Genomic DNA, 21,747 nt, shown 5'->3' with positions numbered 1-21,747 from the left:
ATCTAATTACTTTTCCCCACCAGATGTCGCCGATGTGTTTTTCTCTGTTGTACAAGTGCACTGCTTACTGCATATACTGTACTGTATATGTTGTCTGTTTCCCCCAAAAGGCATTGTGTAACAATCCAATTTAATTCAAACTGAATTGTTTTCATACTATGTCCAGTTATGATCTCAGAAATAAAAACAAATACATTTTTACATCTGAAATAAGGACTTGAGCAAATTGCATTTTAAGAAATGAAGTATGTCCTAAAGCCTACTCCGTGCATATTGATAGTAGTATCCTAATCCACACATATAGGCTACTAATAATCCACTGAAATCTGTGTTTTACTGTCTCTCCCGCTAGCAGACATGCCTCCAAAGATACCCAAGAGCAGTGGGACCAGTAAAATCAAGGGGAAAGGTACAAATATTCTGACCAAATGAACAATTTCTTATTATTATTAATAATACTTATTTCTCTCATGAGACAGCAACGTTGTGATTGTGTATAGCTATAGTCTTGATTTAGCACAAAATCATGGTCAATTTCCAATGCATTTTTTATTTTTGCAGATAACAAAAATGAGAATAATTTTCCCACCCCAGATGAAGGTCCACCAGAATCTGGCAAGTGTTTCATATCACTCTCACATATTCAGTCATATTCAGTGCTTTTTTTCAGTGTCAGTACGGGTCTCTTGCATTAAAAACAGTCATAATCAGAGTCTCAGATCTGTTCCGAGTGTGTGTTTCCAGCATGTATCCACTCGTTCCTGTCCATTCATCCAGGCTCTGTGATCAGATTAAAGATACAGCGACACAAACAACACGTCTGGAGACACACAGCGAGGCACATAGCCAAAGTCTTTTGTTCCCAGAGTCCAATTTCCCCACTTGTTCTATGCACTACTGTGCAAGGGATGGGGAAAAGTACAAGACATTACATCCTAAAATTGCATACCTTTTTGTATTCTGTTTGTATTTACATTTAAGTTTATTTGAAATAGTCTGACCTCTTTTGGTCAAAACAGGATATTGCATCATAAACTGGTTTTATTAGTAAAATTAGGGCCTGTAATGTCATAAACCTTTTTCAATATCCCAGACAGATTCCTTTCCATGTTTTCTAAAGGCCACGTGTGGGTACGTTAGTAGAGAAAATGCAATTATGTAATTATATGGGCTATAAATCCATATGAGTTTCCATTGCAGTAAAGTGCCAGCGGCTCCTCTGGATTAAATGACCTGAACGCCGTCGCTCATATCAGATGTTACCGGCTGAAGCATGTTGAGCTGGTTTCTGTTGAGAGGGATGATGATAATGATGATGACGTCTGGATTTCCCTCAGGTGTCCAAAACCTGTGATGTCACACACAAAATATACAACGAGGAAAATAATAGTTTGAACACCCTGCTATTTTGCAAGTTCTCCCACTTGGAAATCATGGAGGGGTCTGAAACTGTCATTGTAGGTGCCCAGAACTACACGGGAGGAGCTGGTCAATGACCTTAATAGAGCTGGGACCACCGTTTCCAAGGTTACTGTTGGTAATACACTAAAACGTCATGGTTTAAAATAATGCATGGCACGGAAGGTTCCCCTGCTTAAACCAGCACATGTCCAGGCCTGTCTTAAGTTTGCCAATGACCATTTGGATGATCCAGAGGAGTCATGGGAAAAAATCATGTGGTCAGATGAGACCAAAATATAACTTTTTGTTCATAATTCCACTAAATGTGTTTAGAGGAAGAAGAATGATGAGTACAATCCCAAGAACACCATCCCTACTGTGAAGCATGGGGGTGGTAGCATCATCCTTTATGGGTGTTTTTCTGCACATGGGACAGGGCGACTGCACTGTATTTAGGAGAGGATGACCGGGGCCATGTATTGCGAGATTTTGGGGAACAACCTCAGTTAGAGCATTGAAGATGGGTCGAGGCTGGGTCTTCCAACATGACAATGACCTGAAGCACACAGCCAGGATAACCAAGGAGTGGCTCTGTAAGAAGCATATCAAGGTTCTGGCTTGGCCTAGCCAGTCTCCAGACCCAAACCCAATAGAGAATCTTTTGTTTCTCAGCGACAGGCCAGAAACCTGACTGATCTAGAGGAGATCTGTGTGGAGGAGTGGGCCAAAATCCCTCCTGCTGTGTGTGCAAACCCGGTGAAAATCTCAGTAAACGACCTTTGTAATTGCAAACAAAGGCTACTGTACCAAATATTAACATTGATTTTCTGTATCATTTTGTATTTTCTGTGTTGATTTTCTGCAGCTGTATCATATAAATAAATAGTTAAAAAATCATACATTCTGATTTCTGGATTTTTTTCAGATTATGTCTCTCACAGTGGCCATGCACATACGATGACAATTTCAGACCCTCCATGATTTCTAAGTGGGAGAACTTGCAAAATAGCAGGATGTTCAAATACTTATTTTCCTTACTGTAACATGTACACAATAAGAATAGTTCACACAAACATGCTTAGCATGCTGTACACGACGCTCTTGCTCCAGTCGGCACTTACTATCATTGTAAACTGTATATGCTTTTGTACGGTTAACTGTAGGTCAATCCTTTTAGACTGCTGAATATATTCGAACTAAAGACTGGGTCTCTCATCCACTGGGCATCTCTCAGATGTTGTTTCAGGTTCAGTAAAGGGAAGCTGATATCTCTGTTTGTATAACACACTACTCCCTCATTCATGGTAAAACACTGGACAAAACTGCTGTAAGCTTTTGGTCATTTCACACCTGTAAGATAAAAAAGTGTGAAAATCCTAAATACAAAATACTGGATATATGCAAATTGATTACCATCCACAACACTCTAGCTACTGCATAGCAAACTCCATGGGCAACCATGCACAATACTCTGCAACTGCATAGCAACCCCTTGGCACTGAAGCAATTCATAGCAACCCCTGGCTGCCACCCACAACACTCTAGTGACTGTGTCAACCCCCGTGGCAACCATGCACAACATTCTAGCAACTGCATAGTAACCCCTTGGCAACCATGCACAACACTCTAGCAACTGCATAGAAACCCCCTAACAACCATCCACAAGACTCCAGCATATTAACTGCATAGCAAACCACCCACAACTCCATAGCAAATGCCGAACAACCCTCTGGCAACCATTCACAACACTAGCAACCCCTTAGTAATCACCCGCACCCTTCATCTCCATGGCAACCACACACAACCATCCACATTACCATGGCTGCAAGCTTTGCATGAGCATTTAGATTTGCTTTAGATTTATTTTTATCTAGCTCCTTCAGGCATTTCAGAAGAAATATTTCAAACAAAGTTAATACATTGTCCCCTGAAATTAATGTAATCTCCAAATGTTTGAGTAATAACCCTTTGCTCTGGTATGGCACAATTTCTCTCTCATTTTGTCTGGTCTGTAGAGTTGTACTGAATGTGGGCGGATTCGCCACGGAGCTAGAGTTTCAGAGCAGAAAACCGCCCACTTTGAGGAGGTTTTTTGTGAATACATGTTCTGAGGGTCTTGTGTCCCCTTTGAAGAGGCAAAGAGCTTCATCTACACTGTCATTAAGATGATCCGTGTTTACTGACGTTCATTGGTCCGGGATCTGAGCAGATATCTCTGGATTTACTACTGGATGTGACACACACGTCTGGCTTTACAGCTCTGACTTTTATAGCTTAACCAGCTTCACTGCATTAAGTGGCTCATGTCATGACAACATGATTTTTCATAGTTTTTTTGTAATAAAGTACATAGAACATACTGTTACTTTCACACACAAAAATTACGACTGTTTACCTTGATTGACATGTAATACAGCCGATATAAACTGCTGAAACTCAAATTCAAAACCCTGTTCAGTATTTTATTTACGGTATACTGTATTTACACTCACCTTAAGGATCATTAGGAACACCTGTTCAATTTCTCATTAATGCAATTATCTAATCAACCAATCACATGGCAGTTGCTTCAATGCATTTAGGGGTGTGGTCCTGGTCAAGACAATCTCCTGAACTCCAAACTGAATGTCAGAATGGGAAAGAAAGATGATTTAAGCAATTTTGAGCGTGGCATGGTTGTTGGTGCCAGACGGGCCGGTCTGAGTATTTCACAATCTGCTCAGTTACTGGGATTTTCACACACAACCATTTCTAGGGTTTACAAAGAATGGTGTGAAAAGGGAAGAACATCCAGTATGCAGCAGTCCTCTGGGAGAAAATGCCTTGTTGATGCTCAAGGTCAGAGGAGAATGGGCCGACTAATTCAAGCTGATAGAAGAGCAACTTTGACTGAAATAACCACTCGTTACAACCGAGGTCTGCAGCAAAGCATTTGTAAAGCCACAACACACACAACCTTGAGGCTGATGGGCTACAACAGCAGAAGACCCCACCGGGCACCACTACAATTTGCACAACCAAAATTGGACCGTTGAAGACTGGAAAAATGTTGCCTGGTCTGATGAGTCTCGATTTCTGTTGAGACATTCAGATGGTAGAGTCAGAATTTGGCATAAACAGAATTAAAACATGGATCCATCATGCCTTGTTAACACTGTGCAGGTTGGTGGTGGTGGTGTAATGGTGTGGGGGATGTCTTGGCACACTTAGTGCCAATTGGGCATCGTTTAAATGCCACGGCCTACCTGAGCATTGTTTCTGACCATGTCCATCCCTTTATGACCACCATGTCCCCATCCTCTGATGGCTACTTCCAGCAGGATAATGCACCATGTCACAAAGCTCAAATCATTTCATATCGGCTTCTTGAACATGACAATGAGTTGACTGTACTAAAATGGCCCCACAGTCATCCGATCTCAACCCAATAGAGCATGTGCTGATTAAAATGATGTGCATCCCACAAATCTCCATCAACTACAAGATGCTCTCTTATCAATATGGGCCAACATTTCTAAAGAATGCTTTCAGCACCTTGTTGAGTCAGTGCCACGTAGAATTAAGGCACTTCTGAAGGCGAAAGGGGGTCAAACACAGTATTAGTATGGTGTTCCTAATAATCCTTTAAGGGAGTGTATAATGAGTGTGTGTGTATATATATATATATATATATATATATATATATATATATATATATATATATATATATATATATATATATATATATATATATATATATATATATATATATATATACCTGATCTCAGTGACTCCTTCTTCCACAGGTCATCCCGAATACATCTTCCCGCTGGTCCTGACCTCCGCCACACAGGAGCTGTTTGGTTGCCGGGCAGATGAGGATGTAACCGGAGAAAATCCTTACAAACTGCTGAAAAAGGAAGACATGATACAGGACATGAAAACCAGAGCGGCCGTGTCTGACTTCAGCCCCGTCAAACAAATAGTGCTGGTGAGATACACAAACACATCCTTAACCCGTTCATGAGCTGAAGAAGATCCAAACATCAGCAGATGGAGCTGAAGGCACTTCTATTTTATTCTATTCTGTTTCTGCAGGAGTATCCTGAAGATGAAATTCTGCTGGTGTTTGACAGAGACTTCACATACGGACAGTGCTTCTATCTGGTACTCACAGTAGAGGCCAAAGAGAACATGCTGAAGGTGAGTGATGAATGGACGGACGGACGGACGGACGTACGGACGGACGGACAGATGATAGATAGATAGATAGATAGATAGATAGATAGATAGATAGATAGATAGATAGATAGATAGATAGATAGATAGATAGATAGATAGATAGATAGATAGATAGATAGATAGATAGATAGATAGATAGATAGATAGATAGATAGAGCTGAGGTTTTTGTTTTTGATAGATTGTGTTTGTAGTCTCCAGTACAGGGTAATGATGAAGAGCTGATGGAAGATAAAGAGGAAGAGGAGGACATGATCGTGCCCAAAACTCCCGAGTCTCATCCATGGATCTCTCTGGGAAGTGAGCAGGAGATCGAGGAAGAGTCGGTCACAGAATCCAGACCCAGAGTAAGAGATAAAAGCCTTTAGTGTCGATCATTTCTGATGAGAGCAGAGAAGGACAAAATACACAACTCTATTACTTGAGTAAAAGTAAAAGTATTGCTGGTCAAATATTACTCCGTTACGAGTGAAAGTTGTAAAAACAGATTTTTACTTAAGTAAACGTACAGAACAATTTTTTTTTAAAGGATTTAAGTATCAAAAGTAAATTTCCTTTTTTATGTCGCCGCATTATTTTATTATAGTTGTATAAATGCACATTATGCCATCATGGTTTAAGCCAGTCAGTGACGCTCCATCTGACATACTAGCATACGACTAACTTAAACTAATTTAAATACTTGTAGAAAAGTTACAAAGCTCTTTATAAAGCTGCTGTCACTTTAAGGCCGAATGCACGGATCCAATACACTGATACACATCTGATATTCTCACACTGTTCACCTTCACTGAAGACAGAATCAACTTTGTTTATGTGAATCCTCCACTAAATGAGCATTTGGACATCCGTCTTCTTCCATTTTGCTCTAAACTATAAATCAGTGTTTAATAAATGCTGTGAAATCATTGAACTTCACGAGACTCTACAAGAGTGATTCCTGAAAGGCTTTCTGCAAAAACCCAAACACCTTTTAAAGAAGAAAAAAATCATCCACTGACTTTCAAAGCTGCGACAGAAACGACTTTCGACTTCGAGGACCTTGATAGAAATGTAGTGGAGTAAAAAGGACGATATTTGTCTTTCAGATGGAGTGAAGTTAAAGTCATAAGTTTACAGAACATATAATACTCAAGTAAAGAAAAGATACTCAAAAAGTGAACTTAAGTACAGGACTCGAGTAAATGAGCTGAGTTACTGTCCACCTCTGGATGAGAGTTTGTGTCTGAGCATTAGTTCACCCGTCTGTCTGTCTGTCTGTCTGTCTGTCTGTCTGTCTGTCTGTCTGTCTGTCTGTCTGTCTGTCTGTCTGTCTGTCTCTCTCTCTCTCTCTCTCTCTCTCTCTCTCTCTCTCTCTCTCTCTCTCTCTAGCTCAGGTATAAGATCTCTCCTCTGATGCGACACTGTGGTGCTCCTGTGTGTTTCTCGGACCGCAGCGCTCTGGATGGGAAGGATGTAAACGTGGAGTCATACGAGGACAAGAGCTTCAGTATCCGGCAGATGGAAAGACACGCAGCAATCCAGGCCTCAGGGGACACCAAACACTCATCCACTCAGACACTGTGGTACAAAACTGCTTCACTGTAAAAACGTGTTGGTTTACAAATTTGATTTGATACAATGAAGGAAATTAATTACAAAATGCTTACAAAATGTTTTAATAATATTTGAATAAAGGTGGTTTATTCTAATGTTCATTGTATTAACTAAATCATTTTATTTAAATAAACTTGAATCAACTCATTTTAAGGCAACCAAGAAACATATTTTTTAAAGGAAGTGTGTGTAAGATTGTGGCCAAAACTGGTACTGCAATCCCTTTCAAATGCCTGTAGAGCGGTCTCTCCCCCTCCTCCTTCCCCTGACTCGAGGTTGCCAGATTGGCTGCAGGATCAGCAGAATGTTTGCAGATCTGCAGCTGTGGTTACTAGAGCAGATCTGGCAACCCCAAACACTACTGACTTCCTGATTGGTCGATAGGTGGAGGGCGGAGCTTCAGGCCAAAACACAAACATGACATCATCAACATCAGCTGAGGGCAACAACAACTTTATAATGACAATATCCTGCCGGACTACTGTTGGCAGTGATAGAAGTATTTGACATTAACATGATTTCTTAATGTCTAGTGACATATCAGGGCCATTTTAGGATTCATTGAAATACATTTCTTACTGTTCCTTTAAATATTTACAGTGTAGACATTCATAATCTCTACACGTTCTTTGATTTGCATGATGCGCTGAGAGATGATCACGTGTTACAGGAAGTACCCAAAGAATATGTGCACCCAGTACGAACCCCGAGAGTTCAATCCTGACGAGAAAGAGCATCACCTGCGATCAGAAAACCTGAAGAACTTCATCACATCTGCAGCAATACGGTAGGACGTGCCAGTCGACAGAACACTGCAAAAAATGCATCCCTTACTTAGTATTTTTGTCGTTTCTAGTCTTAATATCTAAAAATTCTTACATTAAGAAACCTTTACTAGACAAGTAACATTTATTGTCTTGTTTTGGGGAAAAATAACTCAAAATGAAGAGAGTTTTTGCTTAAAATAAGATCAATAATCTGCCAATGGGGTGAGAAAAATAATCTTGTTTTCTGTTTGAATTAAGATTATTTTTCTCACCCCGTTGGCAGATTATTTATCTTATTTTAAGCAAAAACTAATTAATTAATTAGTTTATACTTAAATACTTCTTGTTTTAAGAATTTTTAGATGTTTGGACTAGAAACAAGACAAAAATACTTCTTATACATTTTTTTGCAGTGAAAAGCTGCTTTTTTAGCACTGTGTTATTCTGAACTCTCATCTCTGGGCAGGTTTAAGATCTCCCTGCAGCAGAATCACATCACAGATGTTTTTAGCGACGACTGGGCGGCTCTGTGTGAGGACGACGACATGCCGACAGGGAAAACTGAGACACAGCTGAAGGAATATCAGTCCTTTATGGACCTTCAGTTTAGCAAGGAGAAAAGCATCAGCCACATCCGCTGGCATCCCACCATCAGCGGTCAGATTTGGCTTCCCTGCACTGTAAAAAAAAAAAAAGTCAGGCCCCAATTGAACATTTTCTAGTGACGGATCACCAGTGTTGCCACAGTACACTGCAAAAAATGCTTTTCTTACTCAGTATTTTTGTCTTGTTTCTAGTCCAAACATATAAAGATTCTTAAAACAAGAAGTATTTACTAGACAAGCAAAAGTAATTGTCTTGTTTTGGGGAAAAATAACTCAAAATGAAGAGAGTTTTTGCTTAAAATAAAATAAATAATCTGCCAATGGGATAAGAAAAATAATCTTAATTCAAACAGAAAACAAGATTATTTTTCTCACCCCATTGGCAGATTATTTATCTTATTTTAAGCAAAAACTCTCTTAATTTTAAGTTATTTTTCCCAAAAAGATGACAATAATTTTTACTTGTCTAGTAAATGTTTCTTAATGATATTTAGACTAGAAACAAGACAAAAATACTAAGAAAGAAATGCAAAAAGTGCATTGCCGTGTAATCTGATTACTCATTACTCCTTTAAAAAGTAACTTAGTTACTTTACAGATTACTTGATTTTAAAAGTAACTAAGTACGTTAACAAGTTACTTTATTAGTTACATTCAGCAGTTTCTGACAACACTCCTGCCGCCTCAACATAGAAATGACGACCGTTTTTGCCAACGCTCACTTTATTGAAGTGCATTTTTAACAGTAACATCAACAATGTATATCCTGACATTTTAAGTTGAAATAAAAAATAAATACTCTCCCAGAGACGTGAGAAGAAAGCACAAATATATTTGTAAATGTTTTACTAAGGAAGATTACTAAAATAGTAACTCAGAGTGACTTGGATAAGTGACTTTAATCTGATTACTGGTTTGGAAATAGTAACGCGTTAGATTACTCGCTACTGGAAAAAAGTCGTCAGATTAGAGTAACGCGTTACTGGCAGCACTGCTGATCACATCTACATTTTTTAGTTGGCCAAATTGAATTTCTGTGAATTAAAATGCATCAATTCACAAAAATTCAATTCGGTCGACTGAAAAATTTAGATGTGATTAGAAAATTCTCAATTGGGGACTGAATTTTCTTTTTTGTAATTGTGTGGAACAAATAGGGTTTTAGTCAAAGGAAATTCATAAACAAATAAAATATCCATAGTGCTAAATAAAATAATAAAATATATAAAAAAATGTTACTTATAAAAAATAGCCATAGGGGTTGCACGGCATTTATGTGGTGAAAGTTGAGTCGACTAGTCGCTGATTACTTCAATAATGAACAAAAAGCCTGAAGCTCAAGCTGAGGCATTGGCATACAGCGATCAGGCATAATATTATGACCATCCTTCCGGTCCTAAAGTTGTGTCGGTCCCCCTTTTGCTGACCCGTCGAGGCATGGACTCCACTGGACCCCTAAAGTTGTGCTGTGGTATCTAACACAAGATGTTAGCAGCAGATCCTTTAAGTCCTGTAAGTTGTGAGGCGGTGCCTACGTATTTTTCCAACTTCTAACACACCAACTTGTGCACACTACTGTATGTGTTTGCGCAACGGCACATTATTTTAGAACGGTGGTTAACTTAGCTGTTTAAAACGTGCATCCACCCGATCAAGCATCCGGATAGTATAATCAAACATATTAATAATAATAATAATAATAAGTGTGTAGCATTCGTAGAGTATGCATATATTTATAATTTGAACTGTTGAAGTGGAGCATAAAAGTGGACTTGCTCATAGTGCAAAATAAAATAAAATAATACTAAAATAAAATCTGTCTGAATTTTATTTATAATGAAATGTGATCAATTTGTGCTTCATTTTCAGCATTATTCTGCATGATAAATGTGTGTTTTGTGTGTGTGTGTTTTCAGGTGTGATCGCTGTGGCCATGATGGAGAGAATGTCTATTGAGGAGCGGATCAATAACTCCACTAAGCTCCTGTTAAACCCGTCCTACATTCTCTTCTGGAGCTTCACTGACCCCATAAATCCACAAGTAACCTTCATCATCATCATTATCAAAATCAACAGTATACAAAAGTTACTAGTATAATGTTTACTGCATACTGTTCAATATTTAAATAGCATGTAAGTCAGCGTTTTTTCCAGTCCTTGAGGCACCTCAGCCCTGCAGATTTTGTGTCCCTCATTTATCACACCTGATTTAACCATTAGTAGAGACTGCAAGAACTAAAGTGTGTCTGATACACTGCAAAAAATGCTCTTCTTACTCAGTAATTTTGTCTCGTTTCTAGTCTAAATATCTAACAATACTTAAATCAAGATGCATTTACTAGAAAAGTAAAATGACATAAGATATTAATCAAAATGAAGAGAGTTTTTGCTTAAAACAAGCAAAATTATATGTCAGTGGGGTGCGAAAAATAATCTCATTTCAGACAGAAACAAGATTTCAATCAGAAACAAGATTATTTTTCTCACCCCATTGGCAGATCATTTTGCCTGTTTTAACCAAAAACTCACTTCATTTTGATATCAATTTGAGAAATCAAGCAAAAATATCTTATGTAATTTTACTTATCTAGTAAATGAATCTTAATTTAAGAATTTATATATATTTAGACTAGAAACAAGACAAAAAATACTAAATAAGAAGAGCATTTTTTGCAGTGTAAGAATAAAATGTGCAGGGCTGGGATGCTTCCTGGACAGGTTTGAACACACTGAATAAAAATGCTTTTCTTACTTAGTATTTTTGTCTTGTTTCTAGTCAAAATATCTAAAGATTCTTATATTAAGAAACATTAACTAGACAAGTAAAACGTATTGTCTTGTTTTGGGGGAAAATAACTTAAAATTAAGAGAGTTTTTGTTAAAAATAATCTAAATAATCTGCCAATGGGGTAAAAAAAATAATCTTGTTTTCTGTTTGAATTAAGATTATTTTTCTTATCCCATTGGCAGATTATTTAGCATATTTTAAGCAAAAACTCTCTTCATTTTGAGTTATTTTTCCCCAAAACAAGACAATTACTTTTGCTTGTCTAGTAAATACTTCTTGTTGTAAGAATTTATAGATGTTTGGACTAGAAACAAGACAAAAATACTAAGTAAGAAAAGCATTTTTTGCAGTGCACTGATGTAATTCATTCAATGATCAGCGTTAATAAAAAACATTTCTACGGTGTGCCACTTTAATAGAGGCAGAAATGAAGCAGAAGAACAGATGTGAGCTCAATCTGTCTTTTGCTTTGCAGTTGCAGCTGGAATGTCCTGAGGATATTCTTTGTTTCCAGTTCTGTCCGTCCGACCCGAATATCATCGCTGGCGGCTGCTTCAACGGCCAGGTGCAAAATGAGTTTAGAAATCTCCTCTTTTCTTTCTTAAGCCCTATTCGCATGGGACTAATATAATCTGGGGACGTCTGGTGATTTGTAATAATTGCAGAATGTGTCTGTGATCGTAATCCCGTGCAAATCGGCCATGTCTGTAATATGTAAAGTAAAAATAATCCCGCAAATGACCTACCATATTCCGCCGAACACCGAGGTCCTGTGATAATAATAGTCCCGTGCGAATCGACATCTCAGTGATTTGGCCAGGATTAGGCGGATCATATATCATTTTTGCAAGGTTTTTGTTTTCTGTGCGCATTTCTATCTTTATCTTTCACGAAGAATGGAGGCTGCATTCATAATGCGCACTGCACGGATTATACTTTCACTTTAGAATGAGTATCAATTTGGGAGCAAATTGCTTGAATGGTGTGTTTAATATTAATATCAATACTATTCTTAATGAAAAACATAACAACAGAACAGTACAATGACAAGCTCGCTTAAATGGGCGCTTGTACATTTAGCTTTGAAACTGAATCTTGTCAGCTTCTCACTCGTGATAAATAAAATTTGGCTCCTGTTGTCTGTGCTCAGTTCAGTTTTTAATTGTAGCATCTGTTTTCTAACTGAACGAAATTATTTTTATTACTATAAAACTATCAAAACGATATCGATACATATGACTGTTTATGATTTCATACAGCTATATCTATAACGAAAGTCTTGACAACATATCCGGGAGAAAAGTCAGTAAATTAGAGTAAAATGTCCTAATTTTTTGAGTAAAATTTGAGCAAAACTCAGATGTTGGAGTAATTTCTAAATCACTGAGGTCCCTAGAAAATACTAATCCCATGCGATAGGGCTTAACTTTCACCTTCCACTTGCTTTAACTCTTCCATTCTTTTATTGTAAATTTGAACACTTATGCATCTGTTTTTAATATTTTATGATATTTTATAGAAAAGACTATAGATGAATAGGGTAAAAAAAATTAAGTAGTGTATATATCCTTTTTTATCCCTAACTGATTAATCAAGTACGTTATTGTATTACACATTTTCTGGAATTTTATGTTTAAATGTGCAAATGAGCCATTATCTAATTAAATATGCACTAATTATACATTTCCAGAACATAAATCTGAAGCCAGGTTCAAAATATTATCTTATATTCATGCATATATTATATTCATATTAGAGTTAAAGCTTTTTACTGAGGGGATTTTAGCTGCGTCTTTTTATCACTGTATAAATCAGCAAATACTCTCAACAGCCAGAAAAAAACACATTTTCACCATTGTATGAAAAAAAGGTCTATAAACCAGTATGAATGATATATGAATAAACCCCTCAGGAGAAACCTTCAGAATATAGTCAGGAATAAAACTGTAAGTTTTGGTGTGTATAAGTGCAGCTGAAGTGGAGGAAAAACTCTTTAAAGATATGAATCATAGTCAAAATCTACAGACGCTAATACATAAAGTGCAATAAAATAAAGACTTAAATGTGTGTTTTGGATGTTTTCTTTCCACTAGTCTGAAAGAAGACATGTTATGGAGGCAAAGTTGCTCATTATCACAAAATTGACCAAAAAACAATGGCTTTGTCTGTAGTGTCTTGCCTTAATTCAGTAAATATTGTCAATAGTAAGAAAAAAACGTTTTTAGGAATGAACTGTTCTATAAACCAGTATGAATGATATATGAACAAACCCCTCAGTAGAAACCTTCAGAATATAGTCAGGAATAAACCTGTAAGTTTTGGTGTGTATAAGTACAGCTGAAGTGGAGGAAAAACTCTTTAAAGATATGAATCATAGTCAAAATCTACAGACACTAATACATAAAGTGCAATAAAATAAAGACTTAAATGTGTGTGTTGGATGTTTTCTTTCCACTAGTCTGAAAGAAGACATGTTATGGAGGCAAAGTTGCTCATTATCACAAAATTGACCAAAAAACAATGGCTTTGTCTGTAGTGTCTTGCCTTAATTCAGTAAATATTGTCAATAGTAAGAAAAAAACGTTTTTAGGAATAAACTGTTCTATAAACCAGTATGAATGATATATGAACAAACCCCTCAGTAGAAACCTTCAGAATATAGTCAGGAATAAAACTGTAAGTTTTGGTGTGTATAAGTGCAGCTGAAGTGGAGGAAAAACTCTTTAAGGATATGAATCATAATCAAAATCTACAGACGCTAATACATAAAGTGCAATAAAATAAAGACTTAAATGTGTGTGTTGGATGTTTTCTTTCCACTAGTCTGAAAGAAGACATGTTATGGAGACAAAATAGCTCATAATATCAAAATTGACCAAAAAAACAATGGCTTTGTCTGTAGTGTCTTGCCTTAATTTAGTAAATATTGTCAATAGTAAGGAAAACGTTTTTAGGAATAAAATGTTATATAAACCAGTGTGAATGATATATGAATAAACCCCCTTAGTAGAAACCTTTAGATTATAGTCAGGAATAAATCTGTAAGTTTTGGTGTTTATAAGTGCAGCTGAAGTGGAGGAAAAACTCTTTAAAGATATGAATCATAATCGAAATCTACAGACGCTAATACATAAAGTGCAATAAAATAAAGACTTATAATAAAAGATATCAGATAATAATATACTTAAATGTGTGTTTTGGATGTTTTCTTTCAATCAATCTGAATTGCTCATAACCTCAAAATTGTTCAGTGCATGAGAAAGCCTGTGGTGTTTTTTTTAATGTACAACACTTAATAACCAACGTGTATGAAATGTGCTATATAAATAAACTTGCCTTACCTTCTGATGTACTCTAAGCAGAAATGAAGGTAAAACTGGACCATGAAGGTTTTTAAATGGCTTAAAATCCTCATCTCTGGAAGCACGTCTCCACAAAGGCCTAAAACAAACCAAACACATTATGTTCTGGTTATATTAATGATACAATATAAGTTTATGTGCATAATTAACATACTCTGATACTTTCAACTGATGATATGCAGCATATGAACTAACTTGTTTTGTTTACAGGTAGTATTATGGGATATTTCAGCACATGTGGAGAGACTGCAGGACACCCGTAGTGTCAGCGAACAGATCTCAAACAAACTGGTGAGTTACACACACACACACACACACACACACACACACACACACACACACACACACACACACACACACACACACACACACACACACACACACACACACACAGCTGTCATGTGTGCAACCAGCAGTTTCCAAGCTCATTTAATGAACTGACCTTATATAAACACACTTACACAATCACAGAAGATGAACCCTGCGGTTATTAAGAGCATGTGTGTGTTTACTAGCAATACTTTGGGTACCATATTGTGTTCAGATGTGTTGTACATGGTCCTTTTTATAAATAAAGTAAATAAAAATAAATAAATAAAAAGATGTGCTAAATGTGACACAATCTGCCTTTTGTGAAATCTTCACATGTAATTATTACATCTAAATAAAGACTCACTGCAAAAACTGCTTTTCTTACTCAGTATTTTTGTCTTGTTTCTAGCCCAAACATCAAAAATTCTTAAAACAAGAAGTATTTACTAGACAAGCAAAAGTAATTGTCTTGTTTTGAGAAAAAATAACTCAAAATGAAGAGAGGTTTGCTTAAAATAAACGAAATAATCTGCCAATGGGGTGAGAAAAATAATCTTAATTCAAACAGAAAACAAGATTTTACTTACTTAATAATTTTTACTTGTCTAGTAAATGTTTCCCCCTCCTTGAACTGTCACCTTATCGTGGTGGAGGGGTTTGAGTACCTGAATGATCCTAGGAGCTATGTTGTCCGGGGCTTTATGCCCCTGGTAGGGCCTCCCAAGGCAAACAGGTCCTTGGTGACGGGCCAGACTAAGAGCAGTTCACAAGCCCATTATGAAAAAATTAAAAACAAGGGCCGAGACGTCGCCCGGCATGGCGCAGCCGGGGCCCCACCCTGGAGCCAGGCCCGGGGTTGGGGCTCGTATGCGAGCGCCTGGTGGCCGGGCCTTCCCCCATGGGGCCCGGCCGGGCTCAGCCCGAAAGAGCGACGCCGCCCTCCTGTGGGCTCACCACCTGCAGGAGGGATCATAAGGGGCCGGTGCATAGTGGATCGGGCGACAGTCGAAGGCGAGGCCCCCGACGACCCGATCTCTGGACACGGAAACTGGCTCTAGGGACGTGGAATGTCACCTTGTTGGCGGGGAAGGAGCCTGAGCTTGTGCGGGAGGTCGAGAGATACCGACTAGAAATAGTCGGGCTCACCTCCACGCACAGCTTAGGCTCTGGAACCACACTTCTCGAGAGAGGCTGGACTCTCTACCACTCTGGAGTTGCCCATGGTGAGAGGCGGCGGGCTGGAGTGGGTTTGCTTATAGCCCCCCAGCTCAGTCGCCATGTGTTGGAGTTCACCCCGGTGAGCGAGAGGGTTGCTTCCCTGCGCCTTCGAGTCAGGGATAGGTTTCTCACTGTCATTTGTGCCTACGGGCCGAATGGCAGTGCAGAGTACCCGGCCCTCTTGGGGTCTCTGGGAGGGGTGCTAGAAAGTGCTCCGACTGGAGACTCCATCGTCCTACTGGGGGACTTCAACGCCCATGTGGGCAGTGACAGAGACACCTGGAGGGGCGTGATTGGGAGGAACCCGAGCGGTGTTCTGTTATTGGACTTCTGTGCTAACCATGGCTTGTCCATAACGAACACCATGTTCAAGCATAAGGGTGTCCATCAGTGCACTTGGCACCAGGACACCCTAGGCCGAAGGTCGATGATCGACTTTGTGGTCGTCTCATCTGACCTCCGGCCGTATGTCTTGGACACTCGGGTGAAGAGAGGGGCGGAGCTGTCAACCGATCACTACCTGGTGGTGAGTTGGATCCGATGGCGGGGGAAGAAGCTGGACAGACTCGGCAGACCCAAACATACTGTGAGGGTCTGTTGGGAACATTTGGCTGAACCCCCTGTCAGAGAGATCTTCAACTCCCACCTCCGGCAGAGCTTCGACCAGATCCCGAGGGAGTCTGGAGATATTGAGTCCGAGTGGACCATGTTCTCCACCTCCATTGTCGACGCGGCCGCTCGGAGCTGTGCCCGTAAGGTCTCCGGTGCCTGTCGAGGCGGTAATCCCCGAACCCGGTGGTGGACACCGGAAGTAAGGAATGCCGTCAGGCTGAAGAAGGAGTCCTATCAGGCCTGGCTGGCTTGTGGGGCTCCTGAGGCAGCGGACAGGTACCGGCAGGCCAAGCGGACGGCAGCCCGGGCGGTTGTGGAGGCAAAAACTCGGGCCTGGGAGGAGTTCGGTGAGGCCATGGAGAAAGACTATCGGTTGGCCTCGAAGAGATTCTGGCAAACCGTTCGACGCCTCAGGAGGGGGAAGCAGTGCCCTACCAACACTGTCTACAGTGGAGATGGGCAGCTGCTGACCTCAACTGGGGATATTGTTGAACGGTGGAAGGAATACTTCGAGGATCTCCTCAATCCCACCGACACGTCTTCCTTTGAGGAAGCAGAGGCTGAGGGCTCGGAGGGGGACTCGTCCATCACCCGGGCTGAAGTCATCGAGGTAGTTAATAAGCTCCTCAGCGGCAAGGCGCCGGGGGTGGATGAGATTCGCCCTGAGTACCTTAAGTCTCTGGATGTTGTGGGGCTGTCTTGGCTGACGCGCCTCTGCAGCATCGCGTGGCGGTTGGGGACAGTGCCTATGGACTGGCAGACCGGGGTGGTGGTCCCTCTTTTCAAGAAGGGGGACCGGAGAGTGTGTTCCAACTACAGGGGGATCACACTCCTCAGCCTCCCTGGGAAAGTCTATGCCAGGGTACTGGAGAGGAGAATTCGGCCGATAGTGGAACCTCGGATTCAGGAGGAGCAGTGTGGTTTTCGTCCCGGTCGTGGAACGCTGGACCAGCTCTATATCCTTCACAGGGTGCTGGAGGGTTCATGGGAGTTTGCCCAACCGGTCCACATGTGCTTTGTGGATTTGGAGAAGGCATTCGACTGTGTTCCCCGTGGCACCCTGTGGGGGGTGCTCTGGGAGTATGGGGTCCGGGGCCCCTTGCTTAGGGCAGTACGGTCCCTTTACAACCAGAGCAGGAGCTTGGTTCGCATTGCCGGCAGTAGGTCAAATTTATTCCCGGTGCATGTTGGTCTCCGGCAGGGCTGCCCTTTGTCACCGGTTCTGTTCATAATTTTTATGGACAGAATTTCTAGACGCAGCCAAGGGCCGGAGAGTGTCCGGTTTGGGGACCACGCGATTTCATCGCTGCTCTTTGCAGATGATGTTGTCGTGTTGGCAACCTCAGACCGGGACCTTCAACATGCACTGGGACGGTTTGCAGCCGAGTGTGAAGCGGCGGGGATGAGAATCAGCACCTCCAAGTCCGAGGCCATGGTTCTCAGTCGGAAAAGGGTAGCTTGCTCACTTCAGGTTGGTGGAGAGTTCTTGCCTCAAGTGGAGGAGTTTAAGTATCTTGGGGTCTTGTTCACGAGTGAGGGAAGGATGGAACGGGAGATTGACAGACGGATCGGTGCATCATCTGCAGTAATGCGGGCGATGTACCGGTCTGTTGTGGTGAAGAAGGAGCTGAGCCGTAAGGCAAAGCTCTCGATTTACCGGTCAATCTACGTTCCTAGTCTCACCTATGGTCATGAGCTGTGGGTCATGACCGAAAGGACAAGATCCCGGATACAGGCGGCTGAAATGAGCTTTCTCCGCAGGGTGGCTGGGCGCTCCCTTAGAGATAGGGTGAGAAGCTCGGTCACTCGGGAGGAGCTCAGAGTAGAGCCGTTGCTCCTTCACATCGAGAGGAGCCAGCTGAGGTGGCTCGGGCATCTATTTCGGATGCCCCCTGGATGCCTTCCCAGGGAGGTGTTCCGGGCACATCCCACCGGGAGGAGGCCCCGGGGAAGACCCAGGACACGCTGGAGGGATTATGTCTCCAGGCTGGCCTGGGAACGCCTCGGGGTACCCCCGGAGGAGCTGGAGGAAGTGGCCAGAGAGAAGGAAGTCTGGGCGTCTCTGCTTAGACTGTTGCCCCCGCGACCCGGCCCCGGATAAGCGGAAGATGATGGATGGATGGATGGATGGATAGTAAATGTTTCTTAATGTAAGAATTTTTAGATATTTTGACTAGAAACAAGACAAAAAAACTAATTAAGGTACATTTTTTGCAGTGCTGTGTTAGTTTCTAGTTATTATTATTATTAGCTTTATATAAAAACAATACTAAATTATGGTTTGTGCTCATTCAGAAACATTGTGAAAAATTATCAGACTTTAAATGGTAAAAGACTGTAAAAATGTTATAGTAAAAACCAGTAACTTTCAAATGTAGTGAAGTTAAAGTCATAAGTTTCCAGAAAAAATAATACTCAAGTAAAGTACCGATACTCAAAAAGTGTCCTTAAGTACACTACTCAAGTAAATGTGCTTAGTTACTGTCCACCTCTGATATTATCAAAATGAAACCCTACTGTAAAGTGTTATTGATTTTTTACACTGTAGGTAAGTACAAATATGTGCATGTTATTCCAGGACAAAAACAATGCAATTCCTGTGGTGCGGTACTGCGCTGTGTCTGGGATAGAAAACGGACACAAAGCTCCAATCATGGATATCCAGTGGCTGCCAGAAACCTTCGAGGTAAACGAAGGCTCAAGTGTCCTGTCTTTGAGAACAGAAAAATATAGCGGTTACTGTACCTTTAAGAGTTTAATATTAACATGACTGAAGCATTTCTGTTCATTAATTTCTCGCTCAGGTATCCAGATTAGGGATTCCAGTGGAAAATCCGAATCGTGTCTCAGTTCAGTTGGTCACGTGTGCTCCTGACTGGTACTGGTGCTGTCATCCACACACACACACACACACACACACACACACACACACACACACAGACACAGACACAGACACAGACACAGACACACACACACACACACACACACACACACACACACACACACACACACACACACACACACACACGTTTATTAGGGATGCTACAATACAGTTAGTCCACGGTTCAATACACACCTCGGTTTTTAACCACGGTTTTCATTTCGGTTTCATTTTTTTATTATTCTTCTATTCTTAGGCGACAGGAACAGAAAGAGGTTATGGAGAAAATGTTTTTATTGCAATACTCTTTTTTTATTTTACTTAAAAGACCTGAAAAACCTTACTTAAACTTAAAACTTTACTCTTGTACACATTCCTAGTGTATTGTAAAATATAAAATAAATATATATATAAAGATTTACAATGGCAGCTCAGAGATGTACTGTAGCATTTAAGTATGAAATTTTATGAATAAATGTAGGATAAAATTAAAACTACACAGTCTTCAATATACATTGATTAAAACCTACTGTATTATTACTTTATTTAAGAGCAGTGAGTGATTTTCTCTTTGTCTTTTGTTGTTCTATTAACATAATTTTAGAGGTGAACTGTCCCTTTAAGGACGAATGTTCATGACCTGCTCACATCTCATATACAGACACACGTGATTTTACTTTTACTTTAGACATAACCGACTGTGTTTATATATGTTAACCTTGTGTGTGTTTGACAGTATTAGCGCAGTAAGACACTTAGTCCAGTAATCGCGTGTTTGACAGGCTTTTAGTGTGCACTCATGTAAAACAGTGCATAAGCACACCAATGAAATGTTTAACTGGCAAGGCTCTAAAACTCAGCAAATAATGACCTTTGGTGATTGTGAATAACTATAGTGTTGTGAGTGTAACTCTCTGACACCAGCATTTCAAGAGCAGCTAAACACCGCCTAACTTTAGTGCACGTTTGGATATTTGCTCATATATCAGTGCATAGACTCTGAGAGAAATAGAAATAATTAATTAAATACAAAACTGAAAAACACGCAATTCACAAGCACGCGTTGAACCGTGAATGCCGTACCGAACGGTTTAATATTATATTGAGAATTGTGGCATCCCTAATGTTTATGCTCATTTTTAACATCAAACTTACTCCTCGCTCTTTGTGTGTGTGTGTGTGTGTGTGTGTGTGTGTGTGTGTGTGTGTGTGTGTTTTAGCTGTGTGTTATTCTGGGATCTTCGACCACCTCGTGTCGCGTCTCAGTCCCTCGCGGATGTGAAACAGAAATCGGAGGACAAGCCCCTGGAAAACCCTCATGGTGTTCCAAATACATTCAAGCACCTCAACCTGACCTGGAAACCCATCATCCGAGTATGTGACACACACACACAAACACAAGTCTTTTCACACTGCGCTTAAAGAGTTTCCTCAGCGATTAGCATATGGCTTTCTATCAGTAGAAAACCTGGAGTATATTCGAATAATTGTCCTCACCCCCTCATATCCCCCTGAGAGAAGAGATTTATGCATTTTATTTCAGCAGAGGGAGCTCCTTCAGGTCATTCATCACAGTGAATGTAATCTGACTCCTGCTGCGTTTGTGACACTAGCTGCGTTTCCATTACAGATTTGCGAAAATCTTTTGCGATATTTCTTAAATGTCGATAAAAAACTGTTGCGAAATGACAGCGTTTCCATAGCTGCAGTTATGCGACTAAAACATATTACTTTCCTCTCGCGATAGGTCAGTCCAGAATGATGGCACTTGGTTGGTTTGTATATCCCATCCACCACACTAGCCATTATTTTTATTGGAAGGAGACGTGTGTGTTATCCAAGCATTAATGGCAAGGAAAGCCCCTTAGGTTACTTAAGCCGCACGGATATGAGGTGTGTCTGTGTGTGTGTGTGTGTGTGTGTGTGTGTGTGTGTGTGTGTGTGTGTGTGTGTCAGATCTGCTTCAAGGTCTTCATGATAATGCAG

The 21,747-nt window shown here is 40.3% G+C and overlaps 1 protein-coding gene across 2 annotated transcripts in view; it reads left to right on the top strand.

Annotated features, from left to right (window-relative positions):
* The window catches only part of dnai3 (dynein axonemal intermediate chain 3), a 65,522-nt gene that overhangs the window by 1,387 nt on the left and 42,388 nt on the right, over positions 1-21,747 (top strand). The window contains exons 2-15 of one of the 2 annotated variants that reach the window (XM_067445321.1): positions 353-409; positions 562-615; positions 5,187-5,371; positions 5,479-5,583; positions 5,815-5,967; positions 6,992-7,185; positions 7,887-8,003; positions 8,450-8,640; positions 10,505-10,629; positions 11,852-11,941; positions 14,949-15,029; positions 19,459-19,566; positions 19,685-19,758; positions 20,982-21,135. In XM_067445321.1, the coding sequence (XP_067301422.1) occupies positions 358-409; positions 562-615; positions 5,187-5,371; positions 5,479-5,583; positions 5,815-5,967; positions 6,992-7,185; positions 7,887-8,003; positions 8,450-8,640; positions 10,505-10,629; positions 11,852-11,941; positions 14,949-15,029; positions 19,459-19,566; positions 19,685-19,758; positions 20,982-21,135 (1,683 nt within the window). In that variant the 5' untranslated portion in view covers positions 353-357. The remainder of the gene's footprint in view (positions 1-352; positions 410-561; positions 616-5,186; positions 5,372-5,478; positions 5,584-5,814; positions 5,968-6,991; positions 7,186-7,886; positions 8,004-8,449; positions 8,641-10,504; positions 10,630-11,851; positions 11,942-14,948; positions 15,030-19,458; positions 19,567-19,684; positions 19,759-20,981; positions 21,136-21,747) is intronic. The other variant, XM_067445322.1, reaches the window with a different exon arrangement.

This window comes from Pseudorasbora parva, chromosome 6 (assembly GCF_024679245.1).
Source record: "Pseudorasbora parva isolate DD20220531a chromosome 6, ASM2467924v1, whole genome shotgun sequence".
In the NCBI taxonomy this organism is placed as follows: domain Eukaryota; kingdom Metazoa; phylum Chordata; class Actinopteri; order Cypriniformes; family Gobionidae; genus Pseudorasbora; species Pseudorasbora parva.
Note: the sequence above shows the minus strand (reverse complement) of the source record. Positions and strands in the feature narration are given on the sequence as shown.